General features: G+C 42.1%; 1 protein-coding gene across 1 annotated transcript in view; it reads left to right on the forward strand.

Annotated features, from left to right (window-relative positions):
- The window catches only part of LOC122811397 (complement C2-like), a 925,867-nt gene that overhangs the window by 543,980 nt on the left and 354,327 nt on the right, over positions 1-27,560 (forward strand). Inside the window, exon 13 of the mRNA XM_044083220.1 lies at positions 25,603-25,756. Coding sequence (XP_043939155.1) covers positions 25,603-25,756 — 154 coding nt within the window. The remainder of the gene's footprint in view (positions 1-25,602; positions 25,757-27,560) is intronic.

Genomic DNA, 27,560 nt, shown 5'->3' on the forward strand with positions numbered 1-27,560 from the left:
AGTAGGTTCATTTACACTGAATAGATGATCTTACTTTTGGGATAGTTATTCATGCAGTGCAGTATGCAACTTCATGACTATCTCTCTCTCTGTCTGCAGTTGCTGATTATTGTATGTTTTGCAGTGTTTATTTTCTTTAAACAGGACTGTCTGTGACACTTCTCGTTATTATTCCTCCTCCTGCAACCTCAAATTCAGCATATTTTCCTGTATGGATGTTTTTGAGATTTCTTCTGTACATCCGTTTGTCTTATTCAAGATCTTTGTTCAGATATTTTGCCAGATGCTTCAGCTACAGGCTACAGACTTTTTCATCACTTTTATATTCTTACTCTATCTCAATTGTCAAAGCCAGATAGACTTTTACAGTTTCTGACACAATAGTATCTCTAGCTCTTTCATTTACTTTGTACTGATTTTCAGGTATCAGTAGTGTGGTGAAAGAAGATAATCTGCTTTTCATTCTTCTGCCTATTAACTGTTCCGCTGATGGGAGACTGAATCCATCCCATGGAGTATTCCAAAACTGCAAGATGTCAATCTTCATAGATGCTATTGCACAGTTGAGTTTTAAATGTTCAATTTTCCAAAATGTACAATCTTCTGCCTGGGTGTTATGGGGTGGGGGATGGTTGTGTTCCCACCTCAATGTATATTAACAGACTCCAGATCACACAATATTGAGGAAAGGGAAGAAAGCACACCATAAAAAATAATGATTTGTGGTTTGATAAGTTGCAACAATGAGTCATAGGGTTTCATATTTTTTCACAATATTTGTCTCTACTTACCCACTAAATTGTGGATAAAATGGATTGGACATTATTTTGCTGAACTTCTGTTCATACACAAATTTGAATTCCTGACTTTTGTATGGTTTACCATTGTTGGTATGACAACTTTGTGTGCCTCTTGCCTCAGAAATATAGACTTTAATGCACTAGTAACATTTGTACTTGTTTCTGGTAGTTTTATTATTTCTGGGAATGTAAAATCATAATCTGGAGATAAGGCATGAATGGCTTCTTTCAACTGGAACAGATCAGTATATACTCACTATCATATAAAGTCTGAAACTTGGTATATAACATCTCTTCTTTCAGACATTTGTACAGGAATGTATTGCGGGTAGCATGATTCTTCACTACCTGTTTTACTACATCTTTGAGGCCAGTATATACTATAGCTTACTCTTTTTAGTTTACTCCTCCCAAATTTGATTCATATATTTTCCAAACATTTGTTTCTTCAGCAGATTGGTAACTATGAAAATTAAGCCCTGGACACAATGTAAAATAAGGCTGCCTTTCTTTGCTTACTGTTCATTTTTGTTCAGATTATCCTTTTATTGTAGTGTCTTATTAAATACATTTCCAAATATTTATTCTTCACTTTTTCTTCTATCATTGGTAAGTGTGGAATTATCCAAAGAATTTCTGCCTCTTCTTCTAACAGTTGTTTCTCAGGCAAGTATGATCTATTCAGCATATCTGAAATGTGTAGTACCTTGACTGGTCTGCATTGCATTTTTACATTGTAGTTCTGTATTTTATGCAACATTCTCTGCAATCCAGAAGGTGCTTTGTGCAGAGAATTTCTGAATATGCTTTGCAAGGGGATGTGGTCATTTTCTACTTATTCTTTTCCATGAATATATTTGTGGAATTTTTCATATCCAGATTCTATTTTTAACATTTTGTTCTACCCCAGGCACTTCACTTTTGTGCAGTTGTGAATATTTGTGACACTTGTATAACTGGTATATCTTTTTACATGATCACAGCTCCTATACCATTCTAATTGGTATCTACTTGCTACACAACTGTCTTACTCACATCCTCATATTTATTTATTTTCACTGTGGTGTATCTGTAAATAATGTCCTGATCACTTCAAAACTCATTTTATACTCATAACTCAATTTCCGTGCTACATTTTTGCTTTAACAGTTTTCCTAGAGATACCAGAACACTGACATTCAAAGCAGCAAAACCACAAAGTTGAAACTTCATAATGCCGAACTCCTGGAACGTCACAATTTAACTCTGGGAAAATCACCACTGAGTCACCATGGTAACCTTTGCCTTGTTCTCCACTGTAGTGAGATCTCAAGTGTTGGTATATTTAGTTAGCAGGGGTGTGGATTTAGATTGCTTCCGTTCGTGTTAAGGTTATTGGTGGCTGACATTTCAAAGTAGACACACACACACATATATTTATATATATATATATATATATATATATATATATATATATATATATATATATATAGATATGGATCCACTTCTGAATCTCAAAACACTGAAATGTTGAATTTCAGTATTTCAAGACCAGAATGATGAAAGTGTAGTTACTTGAATCTAAGTTTCCAGAATCTGCAGTAGGTGTGGTGGTATGTACTATATTGTTCGCTGTCTCTTTAAGGGGCAGTGTGTTCTGGGATGTCTACATGGCAGCCAATGTCTGTTTATGTACGGAGGTTCAGGTAGGTGTTTCTTTATTACGGTTTTGTGTAGAAATGTGTTAGTTTTTATTTTTGGGGGGAGTTTTAGGTGTAGGTTGGGGTAGGTAGGTGAGAGAGACTGTGTGTGTGTGTGTGTGTGTGTGTGTGTGTGTGTGTGTGTGTGTGTGTGTGTGTGTGTGTGTGTGTGTTAGCATTGAAAGTGGTGTTTTTTGTACATGTGTACTATGTGTGTGTTATTAGTGAGTGGTAGTATGACATTGTGCAATGGGAGTGTAGGACACATTAAAAGTAGGTTTGTGTTTATTTTCTTTGAGTCAGTGTGACCTTGGAGTTGGTATGTATAAGCAGTGGGGGTGTGGGGGCATAACCCCCCCCCCACAAGGGAGTGCAGGGTAGCTTGCCCCCTGCAAAAACATATGCTCATGTTATTTGTTTTCAGTTTATTAATGTTTTTGTTTTTATGTCGGGGGAGAGTTGGGTTTTTATTTGTGTTTTGTGTTTTGTGTTTTATGGTCTTTCAATGTTTTGGTGTTGTGTGTTTTCATGTCTGTGCAGTTTCGAAATTCTGGTCTTGAAATACTGAAATTCCACATTTCAGTATTTCGAGATTCAGAAGTGGATCCATGTATATATATATATATATATATATATATAATCAAAAGAAAAACGAGTTGAATGGTAGGAGAAAGCTGAAATAAGCAAATACGAATAACGTAATGCTAAAGCAACTAAAAACTTTAATATGGTAAGCGCTTTCAGTGGTAAAAATATTCCACCTTCTTCAGACCAAAAAGTCTGAAGAAGGTGGAATATTTTTACCACTGAAAGCGCTTACCATATTAAAGTTTTTAGTTGCTTTAGCATTACGTTATTCGTATTTGCTTATTTCAGCTTTCTCCTACCATTCGACTCGTTTTTCTTTTGATTTTTAGTAGTTTTTTGGTTTTCTTGTTTTTTTGTTTTATATATATATATATATATATATATATATATAAAACCAAAAACTTCAGTGCACGGTACGACAATAACCCGTGCAGGGAGTCAACCAATACAACAAGCCCAGAAACAAACTCCAGCACAGGAAATAACAGTGAATGGCAGCAAATAATAAGCATCCAGGAAGAGCAATTCCACTTATTTATTTAAACCACAGTCAAAAAACCACAGACCGGTTTCGCATATTAGTGTCATTATTTAGAGCTGATTACTATGAATGCACAGAAAATCTATTTAAACAAATAATATTTATATATATTAGCTGTCTGTTTTTATTCCAACTTGGAAATTTCACTATGGTCTGAATTTTTACCATAGCAGATTTCAGACTTTCTGATGTTAGAATATAACTCAAATATTTCAGGCTTGGCACTCATTTTACATCTGTTCTTACTTAAATCGGATCTAGCCCATTTTAATCTGTTCAACAGCTGCGTAAGTTTCTTGTTAAACTCTTATCTCTGACCCATGCTAAACAGATAATAATTATTTTTAAATCCCCTTCTGAGCTTTCAATTAGCTGTACAGCTCCTCTTTGGAATGCCTCTTGTGCTGATGAAATATCAGTAATCTAAGTAATCTATACCTTTCTAATGGTGTTTTAAAGGCACAGATTTTCAAGCTTTGTTCATCTGGTTTTATTTTCTAGGATCCCTGAGTTGCATCTTGTATGGAAAATAATTTCAGATTTGGTATTTTTAGGACAATTTCTTCAACTGATAATGAGGGGTAATTCTTTGTTTTTTGTTATTTATTTCAGTTGTCACTGATGTTTACAAATATGAATCTTATTTTGTTTATCAGCAATGGCCATACTTTTCATCCATTGTGTTGGCTGTCATTGTTTCATAAGGGCATATACATTTTCTGTATAGTGAATTTGTGTTTTATTTCACTTCAGGCAGCTAATGGTCCTTTAAATACAACACCAGAAGAGCAAAGAAACTGCAAATATGACAAACCGGTGTCCACAGAAGTAGTTTAATGTCTCTAGAGCCTCGGTTCACAGAGCCTTCAATGGAGTACAAAAATGAATGCAAAACTACATCTTTTATACATCACAATCAGCATCCTCAATCAATTAAACAATATATACAATTAGTTAAGCATTAATCATACTAAAACTTTCCAATTACAAGCTACATTAATTCTCACTGGCGTTAAAGTGCCATACTTCAATATAAAAAGTTTCCTTTTAACATCAATTAGCCCTTCCTTTCTTTCCATTTTTTTTTAAATAATGCCCTGTAAACGTGTAGGGTCACCATTATGGTACTATAAAAACTGCTGAGCTAAAGGGCTTTCAAATGTCTTGTTTTTTTATATCCCACACATGTCAAAGTTTGAAAGCCCTTTTACTTTCTCCTAAATAAAACATACCACATGGGCATCTTAAAACATAAACTATACACTCTGTATTGCAACGAAATCTGTTCAGTACATTAAATCTATGGCCACTGATATATTCAAAAGTACGAACCACATATTTACATGAAATACATTTGCCACAAGGGTATGTACCCTTAAAAGTAGGAACCCTGTATATATCATAGCATGGAACTATAAATTTGCTGTGCACAAGCCTGTCTCTAATACTTCTGCCTCTTCTAAATGAAAAGATATGACATTTACATAACTCATAGAATTCCTTAAACTTAAGAAGATAGCTCCAGTGCTGCTTTATAATTGCAGCCACCTGGTCACTTAACAAATCATACATAGTGACCAATACATTTTTTTCTTTTCTTCGGTATTAACTACATTACTCCTAGAATTATACCTAATTTGTTTAGCACTATCCTTTTTAACCCCATAGAGTGAATTTTTCACTTCTTCTTCATTGTAGCCTCCCAGCATAAACATTTTCACTGTTTTCTCACATTCTTTTTATGAAACATCTACATTATTACATAACCTATTGACTCTCATGAGTTCCCCATATGGAAGAGATGTTATAAGATGGTATGGATGGAAATGAGAAGTTATGTACCTACCATAACGTTCCATGTTAGTTGTCTTCTCTCACCTTCTTTCTTGCTGGATGGGTTCGGAGCCGATCCTCAGCTCCGACTCGGTCACTTACTAAAGCTCGAGAGCTAATTTTACTGGCTCGAGGCAACCCTATATCCCATGATGCTAGGCGATAACTCCCCAGATCTCGTTTGGAAGCTAAAAACCCAGCATAGGCCAAAAAAATCCTCCAACTGGAAAAGAGGAGGAAGAAGGATAAAACCCCCCAAAGATCGTTATCTACACTATAGCTATCCTAGGACACCTAGATGGTGAAACAAGGGAATATAAGGACCCTTCAGAGAAGGGAAAATCTTCTCGGTCTGTCCAGGCTAGGGGGGTGGTGGGTGGGGACGCAAGAAAGAAGGCGAGAGAAGACAACTAACATGGAACGTTATGGTAGGTACATAACTTCTCAATGTTAAGTTGTCAATCTCGCCTTCATTCTTGCTGGATGGGACTGCGTCCCTATCACCTTCATCCTGGGTGGCTCATTGGAACAGACTCTTGAGAACGGTGGAACCAAATTTTGCTCTGTCCCTGGAGGCCATGTCCAATTTGTAATGCAAAACAAAGGTATGAGGAGAGGCCCATGTGGCTGCCGCACAGATAGTGTCTATTGGTAGTCTAGCTTGAAAAGCTGTAGATGTAGCTAGTGCTCTAGTTGAATGGGCTTTTGGCTTAGAAGTCAATTCTCTACCTCTGAGTTGATAAATACATGTAATCACAGAAGACAGCCACCTAGATAGGGTTACCGTAGATACAGGAAGGCCTTTTCTGCATACGATAAAAACAGTTGATCAGACTTCCTTATTTGTTTGGTTCTATCCAAATAGTATCGGAGCTGGTGATGAACATCTAGATAATGTAGCTTTTGCTCTGCTCTATTAGTATAGTTTGGGAAAAAAAACTGGGAGATCAATTGATTGATTTAAATTTGTCTGCGAAGCCACCTTGGGTAAGAAGGATGGATTAGTCCTTGAAACTCTGTCTTTATGGAAGATTAAGTAAGGAGGACGAATGCAGAGGGCGTGAAGCTCAGATACTCTCCTAGCAGAAGTAATGGCGACTAGGAAGAGTGTCTTCCAGGAAAGAAATTTCAATGAACAGGAGACCGCAGGTTCAAAGGGGGGAAGAATCAAGGATGTTAAGACTAAATTAAGATCCCACTGAGGTGGAGGGTCTTTGATCGGAGGCTTAAGTAAAAATACACCTTTAAGGAAAGCTTTGCAAAGCTTATGGGACATGATGTTGTGGTCCGATAAGCCCATATGAAAATTCGATATGGCTGCCAACTGAACTTTTACTGTAGAGGAAAAAGACCCTGAATGAAAAATTTCGGCTAGGAAGTCCAAGACCGAATGAATTGAGGCAGTAAAGGGATCTATATTCCTTGCCTTTGCCCAGAAGGAGAAACGTTTCCATTTACTAGTGTAAATCCTTCTGATGGAAGATTTAAGGGAAGCTACTATGATATCCCGGACGGGATTAGAAATCATAGGAAGCCTGGCTAGGGACGGAAGTGGAGCAACCAAGCAGTGAGGTTGAGAGAATGTAGGGATTGGTGCAGCTGCCCCGACTGATGGGTCAACAGATCTGGAGCTGGGTCCAGATGCCAAGGCTGTACCAAAAGATAACGATGTAGGAACGGAAACCATATCTGTCGAGGCCAATAAGGGGCAATGAGAATCAACTTGGCTCTCAAGGCGGTTGCTTTCTGAATTACTTGTGGTATTAGTGGAAAGGGTGGAAAGGCATAGAGAAGTCCCCGAGGCCAATCTTGGACTAGAGCGTCTCTGAGGGGATGGCCTGGAAAGGGGAAGAGGGTGAAGAAGTTGGGGCATTTGCTGTTTTGGGGTGTAGCAAAAAGATCGCAGCAAGGAAGGCCCCACTTCTGAAAAATCTCTTCCACCACAGATTGTTTAAGAGACCACTCGTGTGGCATGAGTATAGCTCTGCTCAACCTGTCCGCTATGATGTTGGACTTCCCGGGGATATGCGTTGCTATCAGAAACCGCTGAGAGGAGATTGCCCATTGCCAAAGTCTGAGTGCCTCTCGACACAGGGGATAGGACTTGGTTCCGCCCTGCTTGTTGATATACCACACTACGGACATATTGTCCATTTGGATTGCAATAGTTCCCAGGGGAAGAGAGTTGTGGAGGGCTTGCAACGTTAAAAGCACTGCTCTCATCTCCAGGACATTTATGTGCAGGTGGCGTTCGAAAGGTTGCCAAGTGCCATGGACCATCCTGCCCTGAAAATGCCCCCCCCCACCCGATCAGGGAGGCGTCCGATGTAACCGTGGCGACCGGGGAGGGAGGAACAAAGGGTCTGCCTTGATGGACTTGAGGGGACAATATCCACCAGGACAGATGACTTTTGCAAGTTGGAGTTATCATGATCCTGTGGTGCATAGGGAGTTGCTGAAAGGACCATTGGGCGAAAAGCATCCACTGTAGAAGATGTATGTAAAAATGTGCAAGAGGAAGAAGTGTTATGGCGGCCGCCATAAGACCCAATACTTTCAGGACATACCTGGCCTGAATTTTGTCGCACTAAAGAAGAATATGGACATGGTTTTGAATATCTACGACCCTTTGATCTGTTAACTTTGCTGAAAGTTGTACGGTGTCCAAGTTGGCGCCTATAAAGGTAATAGAGTGACAAGGTGACTAGGCAGACTTTTCAAAATTTATAGAGATTCCTAGCCCTCTGCAAATGTGAATGGTGTAATCTCTGGCTTGGAGAAGTTGATGCCTAGTGGTGGCAGTGAGGAGCCAGTCGTCTAGATATGGAAACACCTGGAATCCTTGCCGTCTCAGGTGAGCCGTAACCACTGCCATACATTTGGTGAACACTCTGGGGGCTGTAGTGAGACCAAAGGGCAGGGCTCTGAATTGGTAGTGACTGGCCCCCAGCCGAAAGCGGAGAAACCTTCTGGAGCGCCTGTGAATTTTGATGTGATAGTACGCATCCTGAAGGTCCACGGAGCACATCCAATTGTCCTTGCCCAGAAAGGGTAGAATGGACTGTAGCACGACCATCTGGAATCTTGTTCTCTTTACAAAGTTGTTTAGTTTGCTGAGCTCTAATATTGGTCTCCAGTCCCCTGTCTTTTTCGGTACCAAAAAGAACCTTGAGTAGATTCCGGATCCTAGTTGGTCTGGTGGGACTGGCTGGATGGCTCTTTTTGCTAGCAGGTTTGATATCTCTGGTACTGCTAGTTGCCTTAGACTGGGTGGAACATATGGAAGGGTTCCCTTTTGCTAAATTGGGGTTTGGATAAAGGGAATTTTGTAACCCACGGATATGATCGACTGTACCCATTTGCATTGAGTAAGGGAAAGCCAGGCTTTTGGGTACAGCGACAATCTTCCCCCGACTGCCTCCGAAAGTGGACAATCGGGCAACATCTCAGGAATGCTGGAAGGGTTTGTCAGAGAGAGGCTCCCTGCTACCCTGGTTCTGCAGACCCCCTCTGCCCCTAGGGCGGCGTCTGTTGTTGTTACCCCCTCTGCCTCTGGGGGTAAACTGACCTCTTGCATCAGGCGTGACTCCTTGAGATTTGCGGAACCACATTCTCCCACCCTTCTGACCCTGAGGGTATGGTCTTGAAGGGGTGGAGAAACGGACTCCTACGGCAGAAAGAGTCTTGCCATCTTGTTCGCATCTGGTCAAGGTGTCTTTCACTTGAGGTCCAAACAAAGCCTAACCGTCAAAAGGGGAATTTGTGAAGGACGCCTTGAAAGGGTCCGCAAAATTACAAAGCCGCATCCAGGCGTGACGCCTTAAGGCCACTCCTGTGCCCGCGGCCCTACTCGCTCCATCGGCTGCATATGAAATGAGATGCATGGTGGAGTTAACAATCGAGTTTAGGGTTCCAAGCTGTGAGTTGATTTTATCCTGGGACCCAGCAGCTGACGGATCCTGTAAGACTTCTCCCAACTCTTTGAGAATATCTCTCTCAAGGCGGGTGAAGTGACACAAGTAATTCAGCGACCGCATGGCAAAGGTCGCTGTAGAAAACATCCGCTTACCGTACCTATCCATGGCCCTAGAATCCTTATTAGGAGGATGGATAGGTACTGAAGGATCAGCTAGATCCTTCTTGGTGGCTGCAGCCACCACCATGGCATCTACCGGTACACCTTTTGTTAAGAATTGTTTGTCAACTGGTGCCGTGATGAATTTAGATGGCCTCCGAGGGGTGGGTTCCACCGAATCCAGGGCTGACCACGCCTTCCGAGCCACTACTTCCATAAGGGGGTCGAAAGGCGGAGACACCCAGGAGGTGGAGGGTCGAGAACCAAACGCCTCCAGGTACACCGACTCGTCCTCGGAAGGATTAAGGGAAGACCAGTTCCCCCTCTGCTTTAGGATTTCTAGGATGTCTGAAAAAGAGACATCCTCAGAGGGGGACCTTGGGGATCCCTCCGACTCATCCAAGTCGGTATCAGATGTAATGGACTCAGGGGAGTCCACATGTTTCCTCTTACATGTCCTCTTACGGGGAGGCTCCGCTGACGGGTCAGGAGAAGCCTCGGAAGAGGAAGATATTCCCAGTGGGGAAACCTGAGGCGTTGGATCTCTGGGTCCGGGAGCAAGAGAGTGGGAAGAGACGTCAGCAGGCACTGTAGTGGGAGGAGCTGATGGAGCTGACCGTTGACTGTGCTCTGGGGCTAGTACACTCATCATCACCTCGAAGGCTCCCCTATCAGAAAGGCCAGAGGGCTCCCGCTCTGAAGAGGTGGAAACCCCAGGCCGCACCGACAGGGAAGATTCCAAGGTCGAAGTCGGGGCCGAGCTCACCAGCGCCGACGCTCCGAGAGGGAGAATGGGGTCGGACAATGGTTCGATGCCACTCGCCCCCTCAGAGCCGACGAGAGAGACCAGGCGCCCTGATCCCTCCAATGAAGGCATCAAGGAGGAGATCGGAGCGGAAGGCGAAGGAGCCGAAGGGGGAGGTATCGGCTCCAACGCCACAACAGTCACGGCTCCGAGGAGCTCCGGCTCCGAACTCTGAGGGAGAGTCGAAGGAGGGAAAATAGGTGGAGTCATAATAGCTACCGTCTGATGAGATGGGCTACGGATCATTTGGGCCAATGCCTGAGACTTTAACAGCCTACTTACCACTATCTCAAGGTCGTGGTCGGAAAGCCTGGACGACCGAGAAGATCGGCTCCGATGGCTCCGCTCCGAGAGCAGGGGGGGATCTCTGAGCTGAATGGATGGACTCCAACGAAGGGGATCTTGACCTCTTCTTAGATATGGATGGAGCCGAAGGAGCCGAAGACACGTCGGCTCCAGCAGGAGCCGACCGTGAATGCATGGATTCAGAGGTATCGGCACCGAGTGGTGCCGATACAGGAATTTGTGACTCAGAGGGATCGGCTCCAGCCGGAGCCGATCTAGGCACAGACGAAGAGCCAGCAGCAGAAGGCTTGGTACTCAGAGCCGACGGTTTTGCTGGTTTCGAAGGCCTCCCCGACGCAGACTTAGTCAGGGAGCCCTCGGGCTTTAACAAGCCCCTCAAAATTAGTTTGTTCCTGCGCTCCTGCATGACTCTTGGACTGAACGCATGACACACAGAGCAAGAGTCCTGCAGGTGCAGGGGTCCCAGGCAGTAAACACAAGAAGTCTGACTGTCTGTCAGAGACATTTTCTGACAGCACGAGTCACACTTCTTGAAGCCTGAGACCTTAGTTTCTTTTGGTTCCTACGACATAACAGTGTCGAGGGAGCACAAAAGGAAAAGGAAACACACATACACACACAACACTCAAAAAACAATAAAAATATTAATAAGTGGGATACTGACACACCCAAACACTCCACAGGATCCCTAAGAATAATTAGGAAAGGGGCAGGTTTAAGGCCTAACCTAAAGAGTGGGCGGGGTGATATAAGGGGAAAAAAGGAAGGTATGAACGGGAATAGGATTAAAAATAGCCGTTAACTACTAAAAAAACAACTGGGTGGAAAACTAACCAAAAAGGGTGACTGAAATCTAAGTATTCAAAAGACTTACCAGGAGCCGGTAAAAAAAACGCACCTCGCAAGCGAAAGTGTCAAACGAGATCTGGGGAGTTATCGCCTAGCATCATGGGATACAGGGTTGCCTCAAGCCGGTAAAATTAGCTCTCTAGCTTTAGTAAGTGGCCGAGTCGGAGCTGAGGATCGGCTCCGAACCCATCCAGCAAGAATGAAGGCGAGATTGACAACTTAACATCTGGTCTCGCAGCTTATGGTACTTTTCTTGAAGGATGCATCATTGGCATGGGCTCAGGATTAATTCATATGTGATATTTTTCTAGCAAATGTCCTAGGCCTGTAAGTACTTCACCAGAGTCATGTTGGTGGTTACTGCTCTAGCTTTCCACTGTATCCAAGATGTTTCTGTGACTTTGTGATTTTGTCAGTGCACAAAGTGTCTTTTATTTTACACTGCATATTTTATCGTTCTTAGCTTCACAGCTGTGAAATTATCCAGTTATTAGCAGAATTAACTTTTAAGTGCTGCAATTAGGAAAAAAATTATTTATTATATTTAAAGTCATTTCAGTGAGTTTAACCAAATAGTTCCACCCACTGGCCAATAAGCACATAGTTCTGTGATAAGTATTTCCCAGTTCCATAAAAGTATCTTCAGATAAAATGTTAAATCTAGAAACTAGTTCAGATTGTATGTCAACATTTTTCATTAATCCACTGCTTTTTCATACGTATCTCAATACTTGTAAGGTATTTTTGGACTTCGCTGTATCAACTCTTTACACTTCCACAGTACCAACAAACAACTAACCTTCATGTTTGTTTTCACCAACATACACATTATTTTGATGACACTTATTTGACCATTTGCATATACTAAAAAATGCCCTTTCCTTGTACAAATTATGCAGGATTTACTAAAAGCAAGACAGTGCTTTCTAGCATGGTTATAGCCACACTTAGTAATTCAGGCTTGAATTTTAATTGCATGAATAACCCCTGGGATATTTTTCCTTTACTGTCATATGGTCCTCTTAGCTGTTATTTCCACAATATATCATTATGTTATCATTTTTGACTTTTCATTTAATTCACAATTTATCTTATACATATCCATTTCCTCAGTCAATTATTTTAACTGCTGTTAGTCATTTTACTTACTCTGCATACATCTACAGCTTTTGATAAAGACAGGTCTATTTCTATTAAATGACAGAGGCTCCAGAACCAATGATGTGGCTACTACTTCTAATGGTAATATTCTTGTGGGCAATACTCCTGTGTCCTCTGCAAATGTGTGGAATCATTATACAGGGGAGCAAAATCGTTGCTTCATGAACCCTTTTCAAACAGTTGGTTCTTCCAATATGGTCTCCCTTTCAACAGAGGTATGCAATCTACGAGATAGATTGGAGACACTGTTGTATAAAGAAACTAGCACCCATATGAATATTTTGTGCCTCCAACGTTATGTGGAAATAAATATTACTCTGAGGGGATTGAGGGCTTTTAGAATGCCAACTACACCATTTGATGTGGAGAATCCAGATGATGCCACCTTTCATAAAAGGTGGATTGCAGCCACTCACCAATGTTCTATTGAATGGGTTCAGATCCTAATTGAGAGGGAACACCTTAAAAAAAAACGATAGCTGAGGGAAGAGATATTACTGGTGAGTGGGGAACTTCAGAAACATCTATCTTCTGTTACAATGGATGAAATGCTTTGAGAGGTGAATTCTAGGCTGTTGGATTTAGAAAATGAGCTGGTGGAACAGAAAAGTGACAAAATTAATAGGGATATTAAAGACTATAATCTGGACAAGACGTTTCTTTGGAAATGCAAAAATAATAGAGCTTCTTCCAGTCGTGGGAGGGGATACCAGCTCAGTCTCCTTTGCGATGGATGAAGGAGAAGTGAATTTTGGGGAGGGTGGTGAAATGGAGCAATTTCCAGCTCTGCCACAGGCCCAAGACCCTGCAGATATGAACAAATGTTTTTGGAGCAACAGCAGCATTAAATTCCACAATAATAATAAAAAAACATGGCCGCAATGAAGGGGGACAATCCAAGAATTATAGAAGAAACTCGAGGGGGCAGAATGGGAAGAGAAAATGATGGAACTAACAGGTGCAATTCCTTGAATGACTCTGGTTCTTAATTTATCTAAATGTGATGTTTCTGATGTACTATCTGTATTGGATTTGGGACTTAGATTTATACCTACAGCCCTACCTAGATTACATATGCTTAAGACTGAAATATTCCTTCTTAGTAGAAAGCTACATTTGTCAGATTATTTTAAAAAATATTATAATGGTGGTCTATCTGACCTGAGTGGACGTTCTGATGGTTCTTTTTACTCTTGTTGTTCTTCTCAGGAGGAATTTGATGATTTTGTTGTTAATGCTTACAGTAATTTGAATACTAGCACAATTCATGTGAAGAGTCATTATATTCCACCCTTTGTTAACAATAATATTCAAAGCTACATTTCTACTTTGAATTTTGAAGTTGAACAGTTATTTTGGAAATGTATGAATGATAGATCAAATATAAGTTATAATTTAAGTAAGGAACAGTGGCTGGCCTTCTCTGAATTTTGTAAGGATAAAAGTCTGGTTGTTAAACCATCTGACAAAGGAAATCAAATTGTGATTATGTATTATACTCAGTACCTAGATATGTGCTATGCTCATCTTACAAATGGAGAGGTGTATGAGAAATGTGACATTTCTAGATGTTATAAGGCTATTGAGGAATATTAAGAAGTTATGTACTTACCATAACGTTCCATGTTAGTTTTCTTCTCGCCTTCTTTCTTGCTGGATGGGTTCGGAGCCGACCCTCGGCTCCGACTCGGCCTATACTATAGCTCGAGAGCTATTTTTACCGGTGTGAGGCAGCCCTATATCCCACAATACCATGCGCTAACTCCCCAGATCTCGTTGGCAGCTAACACATAGTATAAAATTATTATTATAATTATTACCAAAAATGGTCTCCCTGCTGGTAACCCTAATGATACGGGGTAACCGTGAAGGACTATATAACATGAAATAGAAAGACTCAGAGACCTTCAAGTCTGTCCAGGCTAGGGGGCAGGAGGGAGGGACGCAAGAAAGAAGGCGAGAAGAAGACAACTAACATGGAACGTTATGGTAAGTACATAACTTCTTAATGTTAAGTTGTCATTTTCGCCTTCATTCTTGCTGGATGGGACAGCGTCCCTAGCACCTTGGTCCTGGGTGGCTTAACGGAACAGACTCCTGAGTACGGTGGAACCAAAGTCAGCTCTATTTCTGGAGGCTATATCGAGCTTGTAATGGGTAATAAAGGTATGTTGAGAAGCCCATGTAGCTGCTGCACATATGGCATCTAATGGTAACCTTGCTTGAAAGGCTGTTGATGTTGATAGTGCCCTGGTTGAATGAGCCTTAGGCCTAGACGGGAGTTGTTTGTGTCTCAACTCGTAGACAAAGGTAATGATGGATGTCAACCATCTGGAAAGAGTTACCTTTGATACTGGAAGTCCTTTCTTTCCTTCAGCATAAGAGAGAAAGAGCTGTTCTGACTTTCTGAATTGTTTTGTCCTGTCTAAATAATACCGCAGCTGGCGATGAACATCCAAGGAATGTAATTTCTGTTCAGCCCTGTTTGAATAATCTGGGAAGAAAACAGGCAAGTCAATAGTGTGGTTCAGATTTGATTCAGAAGGAACTTTCGGTAGAAAGGAAGGATTCATTCTGAGAGTTACCCTGCCTTTATGAAAAAACAAATAAGGGGGGACGGACGGACAAGGCCTGGAGTTCCGATACTCTTCTGGCAGATGTTATAGCCACCAAAAACAGAGTTTTCCAAGAGAGAAGTTTGAAGGAGCAAGAAGCTGCAGGTTCAAAGGGAGGGAGAATCAATGACGTTAATACTAAATTTAAATCCCATTGTGGAGGAGGATCCTTAATGGGCGGTCTGAGCAAGAAGATGCCCTTGAGGAAAGCTTTACAGAGTTTGTGGGACATAATATTTGCTTCCGAGAGCCCCACATGAAAATTTGCAATGGCCGCTAGTTGTACTCTGATAGTGGCCGACGACAATCCTGAATGAAAAAGCTCCGCCAGAAAATCTAGAACTCTATGAATTGGTGCATTAAAAGGATCTAAGGACCTAGCTTCTGCCCAGAACGAAAAACGCTTCCATTTGCTCGCATAAGTCTTCCTAGTATTGGACCTATGGGAAGCAAGAATGATATCACGGACAGGAAGAGAAATAAAGGGAAGCCTGGCTATGGTTGGAAGTGGAGCAACCAAGCTGTGAGGTTGAGGGAACGAAGAGACTGGTGCAGTTTGCCCGTTAGATGGGTCAAAAGGTCTGGAAGGGGTTCCAGATGCCAGGGCTGTTCCAGTAGATAACAGTGCAGGAACGGAAACCATACTTGTCAAGGCCAATACGAAGCAATGAGGATCATTTTGGATCTCAATGCGGTTGCTTTCTGAATTAATTGCGGAATCAACGGAAAAGGGGGAAATGCGTATAGAAGACCCCAAGGCCAATTGTGGATGAGAGCGTCTCTGGGGGGATGGCCTGGTAGAGGGAAGAGAGTGAAGAAGTCGAGGCACTTGCTGTTTTGAGGGGTTGCGAAAAGGTCGCAGCAAGGCTGGCCCCACTTTTGAAAAATTCTCTCTGCTACCACTTGATTTAGAGACCACTCATGAGGCATGAGAATTGTTCTGCTCAGTCTGTCCGCTATGACATTGGACCTCCCGGGGATGTGCGTTGCTATCAGAAACCGTTGAGAGGAGATTGCCCATTGCCAAAGTCTGAGTGCTTCTCGACATAGTGGGTAGGACTTTGTTCCGCCCTGCTTGTTTATGTACCACACTACAGACATATTGTCTGTTTGAACTGCTATAGTCCTGGTGGGAAGACAATCCTGAAGGGCTTGCAACGATAAAAGCACTGCTCTCATCTCCAGGACATTTATGTGCAGGTGGCATTCTAATTGTTGCCATGTGCCCTGGACAGTCCTGCCCTGATAGTGCCCCCCCACCCAATCAGGGAGGCATCTGTTGTCACTGTGGCAACTGGAGGGGGAAGAACCAAGGGTCTGCCCTGAAGAAGTTGAGGGGAGACCATCCACCAGGAGAGGTGTCTCTTGCAAGATGGGGTTATCAAGATGTTGTGAGCCATTGGGAGCTGTTGAAAGGACCACTGAGAAAAAAGCATCCACTGGAGAATTCTCATGTGGAAGCGGGCTAAGGGGAGGAGAAGGATCGCCGCTGCCATGAGGCCTTAAGTTTTCAGTACTAACTTGACTTGAATTCTGTTGGACTGCAACAGAAACCGAACATTCCGCCGTATGTCTGTCACTCTCTGAGGTGGCAATGTTGCAGACATTTCTCTGGTGTTTAGTACAGCGCCTATGAAGTTTATAGATTGACAAGACGACAAGGAGGATTTTGCAAAATTTATGGAAATACCTAGTTTGTTGCAAATGTGAATGGTGTAATCCCTGGCTATTATAAGATGCTGCTTGGTGGTAGCGGTTATGAGCCAGTCGTCTAAATATGGAAACACCTGGAATCCTTTTTGTCTCAGGTGAGCCGTGACCACTGCCAAGCATTTGATGAACACCCGGGGGGCTGTGGTGAGACCAAAGGGCAGGGCTCTGTATTGGTAATGACTGGCTCCCAGACGGAAGTGGAGAAGCCTCCTGGAGCGCCTGTGTATCTTTATATGATAGTACGTGTCCTGAAGGTCTAACGAGCACATCCAGTTGTCTCTGCCCAAAAAGGGTAGAATGGACTGCAATGTTACCATCCGAAATTTTGTCTTCTGCACAGACTTGTTCAGTTTGCTGAGGTCCAAAATGGGTCTCCAGTCTCCTGTCTTTTTTGGTACCAAAAAGAACCTGGAGTAGATCCCGGATCCTAGCTGGTCTGCTGGGACTGCCTGGATGACTCTTTTTTTCTAACAGCTTTTTTATTTCTAGCTGTGCCTGACCCCTTTGTGCGGGTGGTACGTCTGGGAGGGGTCTTGGCAATTGGATCGGAGGGGAAATGAAGGGGATTTTGTAACCCTCGGATATAATCAACTGTACCCATTTGTCTTGAGAGAGGGATTGCCAGGCTTCCGGGTACAGAGATAATCTTCCCCCGACTGCCTCCGAAGGTGGACAGTCGGGCAGCTTCTCAGGGATGCTGAAAGGGTTGGTGAGGGAAGGATTCCCTGGAACCCTGGTTCTGTGGACCCCCTATGCCCCTGGGGCGGCATCTATTATCGTTCCCCCTCTGCCTCTGGGGGGATGTTCACCACGTGCGGCAGGCTTGACTCCCTGTGGTTTGCGGAACCACATCTTTCCACCCTTCTGGCCTTTAGGGTAAGGTCTAGATGGTGTGGAAAAGTGGACTCCCACAGCAGAGAGAGTCTTAGCATCTTGCTCGCACCTGGTGAGGGTATTCTTCACCTGAGGTCCAAACAATTCTGAACCATCAAAGGGGATGTTGGTGAAGGACGCCTTGAAGGGATCAGCAAAATTACAGAGTCGCATCCAGGCGTGACGTCGCAACGCAACACCTGTGCCTGCGTCCCTACTCGCTCCATCGGCTGCATAGGAGATAAGCCGCATGGAGGAGTTGGCAATGGAATTCAGGGTAGCCAGCTGGGAGTTAATCTTGTCCTGATACCCCACAGCAGAAGGATCCTGTATGGTTTCACCCAGTTCTTTGTGCAAATCTCTCTGAAGGCGGGTGAAATGGCATAAATAGTTCAGCGACCGCATGGCAAAGGTCGCTGAAGCAAATGTCCACTTACCATACCTGTCCATGGTCCTGGACTCTTTGTTAGGAGGATGAACAGGTACCGAAGGATCAGCTAATTCCTTCTTAGTGGCGGCTGCTACCACCATAGCATCTACCGAGACACCTTTGGTCAGAAATGGTTTGTCCTCTGGAGCAGAAATAAATTTAGAAGGCCTCCTAGGGGTAGGTTCCATTGAGTCAGGAGCTGCCCACGCCTTTCTGGCCACTACTTCCATCAGTGGGTCAAAAGGAGGAGACACCCAGGAGGTGGAAGGGCGAGACCCAAAAGCGTCAAAGTAAACCGACTCGTCCTCGGAGGGTTTAAGGGTGGACTAATTCCCCCTCTGTTTCAGGATCTCTAGGATGTCTGAAAAGGAGACATCCTCAGAGGGGGATCTCGGGGAACCCTCCGACTCATCCAAGTCGGTGTCCGAAGTGAGAGACTCGGGGGAGTCTATGTGCTTCCTCTTGCACTGTTTTTTCCTAGGGGGTTCCCCTGAAGCTTCAGGGGAGGCCTCGGAGGAGGAAGAGACACCTAAAGTGGGTACCCTACGCTTTGGATCTCTGCTATCAGTTGCAAGAGGATGGCCAGAGACCGTAACAGGCACTGTAGAGGGAGGAGCTGAAGAACCCAACCTTGGAGCGGACACTGGCTCCAGCACGCTCCTCATCACCTCGAAAGCCCCCCTATCAGGCACCGAAGACAGTCCCGGCTCCGAAGACACCCAAACCGCCTCCGGCACCAACAGAGAAGGCTCCGAGAATGATGTCGGGGCCGAACTAACCAGAGCCGATGCTCCAAGAGGGAGAGCGGGGTCGAACAAGGGTCCGATGCCACTCGCCCCCTCGGAGCCAACAATGGAGTCTCGGCGCCCAGACCTCTCCATGGACGGTACCAATGAAGAAGTCGGAGCCAATGACACTGGAGCCGAAGGTGGAAGTATCGGCTCCGACGTGGGCAAGGTTACGGTTCCGACAAACTCCGGCTCCGAACTCGACTGGAGAGTCGGAGGAGGAATCGAAGGCGGTACCAAGGGAGCCACAGTCTGGTGAGACGGGCTTTGGAGCATTTGGGCCAGTGCCTGAGATTTTTATGAGTCTACTGACTACCCTCTCAATATCGTGGTCAGAAAGCCTAGACGACCTGGAGGAATGAGTCCTATGACTCCGCTCCGATAGGAGGGGTGATCTTGTAGCCGATCGGACGGACTCTAATGAAGGAGATCTAGAGCGCTTGCGTGCTGAAGTCAGCTCCGATACGGGTTTCGGAGTGGAAACGATCTTGCTCGCATCAACTCCAACTGGAGCCGATGTTGGAGCAATCTCAGTTTCGCCAGCCCTCGACTCAGAAATTGGAGCCGAGGGTTTGGCGGGCTTAGATGACTTCCCCGAGCCAGACTTGGATGGGGAATCAACGGGCTTCAATAAGCCCCTCAAAATAAGTTTATTACGACGCTCCTGCAGGACTCTTGAACTAAATCCGTGACAGACGGAACAAGAGTCCTGCAGGTGCAAAGGCCCCAAGCAGTAGACACAAGAAGTGTGACCATCTGTCAGAGACATTTTCTGACAGCACGAGTCACACTTCTTGAATCCCGAGACTTTAGCGTCTTTGGACATTGCCCTAAAGACAGTAACGCAGTCAGCACACACACTCACTCACTTACACACAAGGGGGAGTTGAGGGGGCTGACTAGAACAACAACACACACACACACTAAGGGGGTGAGTAAACAGAAAAACTAAAGCCCGTAGGCCCGATTATAAAAGTTAACTAAAGGGGTGGGTAGGGCTTACGAAACAAACACTAATAAGTAACAATGTCGATAGGGAACTAATGAAGGAAACTAATCTAAGAAACTACCTCAAAAATAGAAAACTTTATTGAAAATTCCTTTTACTGACCTGAGCCGGTAAAAAAAGGCAACTTCAAGAGCTGGCGGCAAACGAGATCTGGGGAGTTAGCGCATGGTATTGTGGGATATAGGGCTGCCTCGAGCCGGTAAAACTAGCTCTCGAGCTATATTATAGGCCGAGTCGGAGCCGAGGGTCGGCTCCGAACCCATCCAGCAAGAATGAAGGCGAGAATGACAACTTAACATCAACTGTTACTTAAAAAAGGCTTTAGACTAAGTTATTTTATGGCTAGTGACCTGGAAAAAAGCTTAATGTTGATAATACTAACATAGCAGTGTTTTAATGTCTACCTAAAACACATAATGGAACTGACAATCTGAGTGGCAGGCCAATTGTGTCAGCAGAAAAATACTTTTTGAAAAATGTTTATATTCTGTTACATGGATATTTGAAAAAATATTTGTGAGTACTTCATCTTATATTATAGATAGCCCAGGACTTTTTGGATAAAATTAAGGGTATTGTTTGGAATGATACCATGTACTGGCTTTGTATGGACATTAAAAGTCTTTACATTAATATGACACAATGTAAGAATGCAAGCTTTATCTTACTTTTTGGGTGATTCACCTATGTCTCACTTTCTAATGGACCTGGCTCTTTTTTGTTTAAAGAATAATTTCTTTACATTAAATGGAGAAATGTTTCACCAGTTGCAGGGTACTGCCATGGGAGCAGCTTTTGCCCCCATGTATGCAAATTTGGTGATGGCTAAACTTGAAGAATATATTTATCCACATTTTTTTCTATAAATTTGAGGTAGTTATATACTTTAGATTTATAGATGTTTTGATTTTCTTGTGTAAAGGGATGAATAAGGATGTGCAGCTTTTTGTTAATGACTTACAATCTAATAATATGGCTCTTCAGTTTGATGGAGTGCAGCTGGGTTCCCGGGTCAATTTCCTTGACATCCAGTTGGATGGCCTAGAGACTGGTATAAACAGAAAATTTGATCAAAGAAACTTATTTGTGTAAGGGACTAGTTGCCATCCCCATCATTTAGCGTGAATGGGCGTGCCTTTGTTGAAGGTTATGCATCGAGTTGGCAACTCGGCACTGTAAAAATCTACTGCCAATCATTAGCGGACTGGAGTTCTGCTGTGGCGACCCCTAACCAGGAAAAGCCGAAAGACAAACAACAACAACTGCCTTATAATGAAATTTTGAGAATTAACAGGTTGTGTAGTACTGATATTTTATTTGATAAGGAAATATTGGAGGCTGAACATATGTTCATTAGTAGAGGTTATGACATAGATATTGTGACAAAGGCTAAGCAAAAAATCATCAAAATGAGATATGGGAACAGTAATACTAATCTAATTCAGAGTAATGAGAATAATTTTTTAAGTGGTTGGGATAAGAGGACTAAAAATATGTCTAATTATAGGACTGTTTAACCACGGGTTTTGGGAGACAAAAAAAGATAAGAATGAAATCTATTTTGTGACCACATTTAATATAATTACAGATTTAGTGGTCAAGAAAGTCCGACAATTTTGGCCGATGAATAGCGATAGAGATTAGAGGGAAGTGCTCTCTAGCCATGTGAACATCTCTTATAAAAGAGATACAAATTTGTCTGATATGGTTGTCCTTAACCACTTTGTTTCACCAGATGTCAGTATAAGCAGGAATGTTGTAGTTGGTAGAGGAACTAAACTCTTTGGCAAATGTTCTATTTCTAAACAATTGGTTGATTTCTTTCCATACTTTAATGGTTCTAGGTTTATGGCTAGTGGTAAATATACGTGTAAGACTGAAGGTATTATTTATGCTTTAAAATGTGCATGTAACTTGTATTACATTGGGGGAGACTTTAGGAGCTTCAGGGTGCATCTCCAAGAACATATTAGGGATATAAAAAACAAAAAAATGGACAGCCCCCTTGGGGGTCATTTTATGTCTTTTCACCACTCTAACCCTGAATTTCTTTGGGGTTGTGTGTTGGAAAAGGTGGAGGTATGTATAGGTGAGTGTACCAGCTTAAAAGAAAGACCTTTAAAGAAAGAAACACTTTTTATCTTAAAATATTGTATTTTGATGCCTTTTGGGCTCAATAAAGAGTGTAATTGGAAGTATGTGATTTAATTTTTATTGAATGATTGTTTAATTGTCTGTTAATTGTGTTTTTTGACTGTTTAAACCTGGAAGTGCAATAATATTACTCTTGGAAGGTTTGTTGGCCGAGGCACTAAGAATTTTATTTAACTTTGGATACATGTGGATCTGCAGCCTTTTGTTGTTCTTTATTCAGTGTTTTACCTGTGCTTGGTTGTATTTGCTATTTCTATTAAAAGCCCACCTTTTGTTTCATTATTTCTTACACCACAAATTACTGTTTCTTCCTTCCTAATGAGTCAAATAACTGACCGAATTCTGTCCTTGGTTCTATTTTTCATCTCAGTAACATGGGTGAATGGCTACAACTGGGTGAGGCAGGCTGTCTGTGTGTGTAGACGTGTATAGGGGGCGGGGTTATCACATCTTTTAATTTCCCTAGAATAATGAGCAATTCATGCTGTAGTGGGGGTAGGGAACAATACAGACCAAAAATATTCTTTATATTTTTCAATAAAGGCACTTAAAGGACAACAATGGGGTTCAATTATTAAATGCTCAACTTCTCTGTCCTTTCTCTCCCTACTGCTACTGCTCCCTGCTGTGAATAAATAACAATACAGCACTTAAAATGTCTTAAATCGGCTGTTTCTCTCCACTAGAACAGTCTCTTACTGTACAGTGGTAGTTTCACTTTCAAAAAAACTTGTATCCTGCCCTGAAAAAGCTTGCTACAGTCTTCAATTCATTGATGTCATCAAGGCCACTGAATACAGATATTTTTGGGGCAATTCCCTCCCCAAATTGACATCACCACAACTATCCTAAAAGGTCACCCATGCTGTGAAGTCACAGCTCCCTGGTCCTTCCCCTACTCATACAGAAAGTAAAGACTAGAACAAGGAAACAGTACATGAGTCAAGTCTCCTGCTGTGAGTTGTCAATCACAGCAGGTAACAGCTCAAATTACCCTTACCACTTTGACAGCTAGGGAAGCTAGGTGTGAACCAGTAGTAGCAACCAGGTAGTGCCAACCTATGAACCTATAAAATAGTGTGGGAATAAGTAGCCATGGAATTATTATGGCTAGGCTTGTATAGGCCCTAGGGCCGATAGCCTAGTACTAACCTATGAACCTATAAGGGGGATGGGAGATGAGTCAAACTAGTACAATTCAGGCTTCACAAAAGACTGCAGTTTAGTCATTCTAAAAAGAAGCAGCAGTAAAAAGCATTTTGAAAGTCTCTTCTGTGGCATTTGCACTGTTTGTGTTTTAAGTAGTCACTGAACAGCATGAAATGTTACTTAAAACTAACTGACTGAAAGACAGTAGTGTATGCATGTAAAATCAATGCAGTGACAGGAGCTTTAAGAAGAAAGAGGCATGCGTGATGTATTTTATTGTACAGAGAAGCACAGCATTGTGGGATACCAAGAGGCAGAGTAAACAATCAGAATTACTTCAAGATGCCAGACCCTATGTGGTCAGACTCAAAAATTACATATAAAAATATTTAAAAACCTGGAAATAGTTCCAGAGTGGTGTTAAAATGTAGGAAACACCAAACCATGATGAAATTAAGATGTTTTTTGGGTATGTGGGTGCAGTTCTCCTTTAATAAGGTAATAGAACAATGTTTTGCATAATGAAAGACATGTGAGGAACACTAGACACCAAGGATACTCTTCACATCATGTTCTAAAGGCACTTAAAAAAAGACAACAGAACAACATTTTGCAGCACAAAGACGGAGGGCAAGAGAACAATAGAATCCAGGGATATAATATGTATCGTGCTTTAAAGGTACTTCACAAGATTCAAACTCTGTACCCTCAGCAGTCACATGTAGCTCTTTAGCAAAGTGTTATTTTTCTGCACCACCACTGAATACTATGGATACTCCTAACATATTACTGTATGCGTTTGAAAAAAAAAAAAGTTAAGGTGAAAGGGGGAAGCTTTGAACCATACACCCCTAACATCGAAAGTAGCTATCAAGTATGAGCCTTAACCCTCTATGAAAACTGAGGAGTTAGTTCTACAGTATAATTTTTACATAGTAAGATATTAAAGTCTAATGTCTGTTATTATTCACTAATTGCAATGGCCTGTGAGTTACGATGGACAGGGCAGGTATAAGGGGCAACATCAGGAGCATTCTTTAAAATCAGGGGCAGTTGAGAGGGATGGGGACATGTCAGTATGTTGGAAGGCCTCAGGACAAAGCTAGGAGGAACATGAGATGACACCATGGAGAATTTTAAACTATTAGTTAGACTCACTTAAAAAGTTAATAGAGCAACAGGACTAGCATCATTATGCACTTTATTACAGTAGAAGAAGAAGAAGAAGAAGAAAGAAACTGTAATATCTGGCATTATTGATTGACTGTAAGGATCCTTGATTTCTGACAGGAGGGACAAACATAAGATACATCAGGGGCACTCTGTCAACTCTGAGACCTGTAAGAAGTATGTTAGTGTGTGTATGTGTGAGGGGGCAGTGAATGGTGAGGCGCCTGTGCCAATGAAGTACATTGGCTACCAATGTTGCTTACCATAGGAGAGTGGTCATTTTTACTTGTGGTAATTACAGTTAATTCAGAGACATGCAAATTACCTAACAATAAGATCTTTCATTACCACAGCTAACATCCTTTAATCTCATTTCCTGCTTCACTTTAACAGTACCTTTTGGCCATAGCTCATATCACCAGTGGTGGGCTTCCTTCTGAATCCCAGGAATGTAATTCCCCAGATAAAGGACATTGATAGGGGTTTTGCACATATGCCATGACCACCATTTAAAAAGTGTATGCAGTTTTATTTTGGAATGTCAACTGAGAAACTTTTTATATGAACTGTTGCTGATTTGCTGGAATTTGGAACCTTATTAAAGAATAGTAAGGAAAAAGGGTGATATAATTAAATATATCCATCCATCCATTCATCCACAACCACTTGTTTCCCATTTTTGCAGATGGGGTTCGGTTGTCACTTTAACAGTGACAATTATCTAGAGGCAAGGTTTACATTTCCATGTGGACTATATGTGTGCAAGTAATTTGCATATTAATCTTTTTTTCAGATCTCATATTACTTACATGTATTTACTTAGTTTTGAAAACTGGGTAAGTGTAAACATATTTCATTTATATCTACTGGATTAAAATTGAACAATTTAAAGAATAAACTGAGGAAGACTGCATTCTCTTTAGTATTTTAATGTAGGATAATTGGTGAAATGATTACACACATGGAAGTGCAACATTTGATAAAGCCTGTGTTGGTCAGGGAATTGTGGTAGGCAGAATAACATAAGATAAAAAAGATTAACACAATTTTTTTTTAAATTACAGCTGAGAAAAAGTCTATACCAGTCCAAAGCGTGACTCAGCACCCATGCTACAAAAATGACGCAAAGAAGGAATCTCACAATATTACAGAGTTTTATGACTATGACATTGCGTTAATTAAACTCACAGAACCCTTGCAGTTTAATATCACTGCCAGGTATGGCTAACACATTATAAAGCAAAAAAAAGCAAAACAAAAAATAAATGGCTATGGTCTGTTCTCCTGTGTTATGAATGGATATCAAGGAATTAAGTATTGTTACTTATAAACATGTTTTTCTCTTTTAAAGAAAAAAAAATAACTACCTTTCTCTAAAATATTGATTTTAAAGTGGTTGTCTCTTTTTTTATATCAAAACCTTAGAGTTTTACCTCCCTTCATCCCTTATTCAGTTCAGTAATCCGCTGTGATACAGCCACTGGGCCACCATTAAAAAACTGCTATGGGCAGAAACTGAAAAAAAATTTATTGTCCTCTTATCTTGATTTAATACACAGTACATCCCACCTCCAGCTCATTATGCTGTTATTACAGTTTATTTTTAACACTAAATGTCCTGACTGTTGGGGACGTACTAATATGAGTTTGTTTTTTTGGCTTGTTATTATCTTTCCAAAAGTTGGGTGGGGAGGATGGCCTAATGGTTAAGGTGTTTGTCTTACAAACACAAAGTGCACAGTTTGAGTCTCACAAGGGATAATTGGCTGGCTTACAATGGCTCGCAAGGGCAGTTAGCCTAGTACTAACTTATGAACTTAAGTGTAGCTTGCGTTTCAAAAAAAAAAAAAAACTAGATGAATCCTACCCTGTCTTATGGGACCTCTTTTCCACTTACATAGAATGGCAGCAGTCAGAAATGCAGCTTACTTTCAGAATTTCCATTCATAGTGGCACTATTTTCCAGTGTTTCTTACAAGTTTTGGTTTTTGGCCTCCTTTAACACACAATATAATGAGACCTTTCATTCAGTTGTAGAATGTGCTGAAATTAAATTGTCTTTTTAAGCAGTAAGACTTCTTAAGCTTGAGACTTCTTGATTCCTAGGTTCATAGATGTGTACTAGGCTAATGGCCCTGGAGCCTTTATAAGCCTAGCCCATAGGATTCCCTGGCATCATGCTGCCTGATGTTATTTCCCAGTGCCTCTGTCAAGCAGGGCCACTGAAATGATCCCCGGGGTGAATTTTCTATTTCCCATCCACTCGTCAAGATTTCTGTTGAAGAGGGCCAGTGAGGTGCTCTGCTTGACTTGCAAGGGAAGTCTAATCCAGAGCATGGCCAGTCTCTGGGTTAGGAACCTATCACTCCAGCAAGTTCTGTTGATTGTGATAATGAGGTTGAGGTCTCTGGAGTGTGTGGCCTGAAGGGATTGGGATTTCTTTAGATGTAGCATATCTAACAGCACTGGGTCTGACATGGCTTTGTAGATCAAGCAGAGATCACCTCTAAGTAAGTGATATGATACTGAGAAAAGCTGGAGTTTTTTAGTCTATCCACACAGGGCAATTGTTTAAGGCCTAGGATCCTCTTAGTGAGGTATTTTTGTGGTCTTTCTAGTTGTTGCATATGTCTAGTGAGGCACATGCCAAATGGGGCATTGTACTCTATAACTGATCTAATGAGGGAAGAGTAGAGAGAGAGAGAGAGAGACTTCTATCGTTCACATTCCTTCAATTGTCCAGACTATCGCACTTCATACCATTCCAGTCTTCAATGCTCATTTAACTTTGACAAGAGAGCTGGAACTTCTCACCTCAGTAAACTTATAACTCTAGAAACTCCATAGGTTTTTGGCCTCAGTGGGAGGCATGGAAGGCAGGACAATGAACTCTTTGCTGTGTATGGTTCTTCTAGGTCAGAAATAGTACAGTTGCATAAGTCCTCCTTACCTGTAACTGTAGATGTTTGTAAAACATACTACCTTACTGGCATATGGGTAGCACAGCCCTCCTACCCTCCTT

Source organism: Protopterus annectens, chromosome 9.part0 (assembly GCF_019279795.1).
Source record: "Protopterus annectens isolate FY-2018-M chromosome 9.part0, PAN1.0, whole genome shotgun sequence".
NCBI classification, from domain to species: domain Eukaryota; kingdom Metazoa; phylum Chordata; order Ceratodontiformes; family Protopteridae; genus Protopterus; species Protopterus annectens.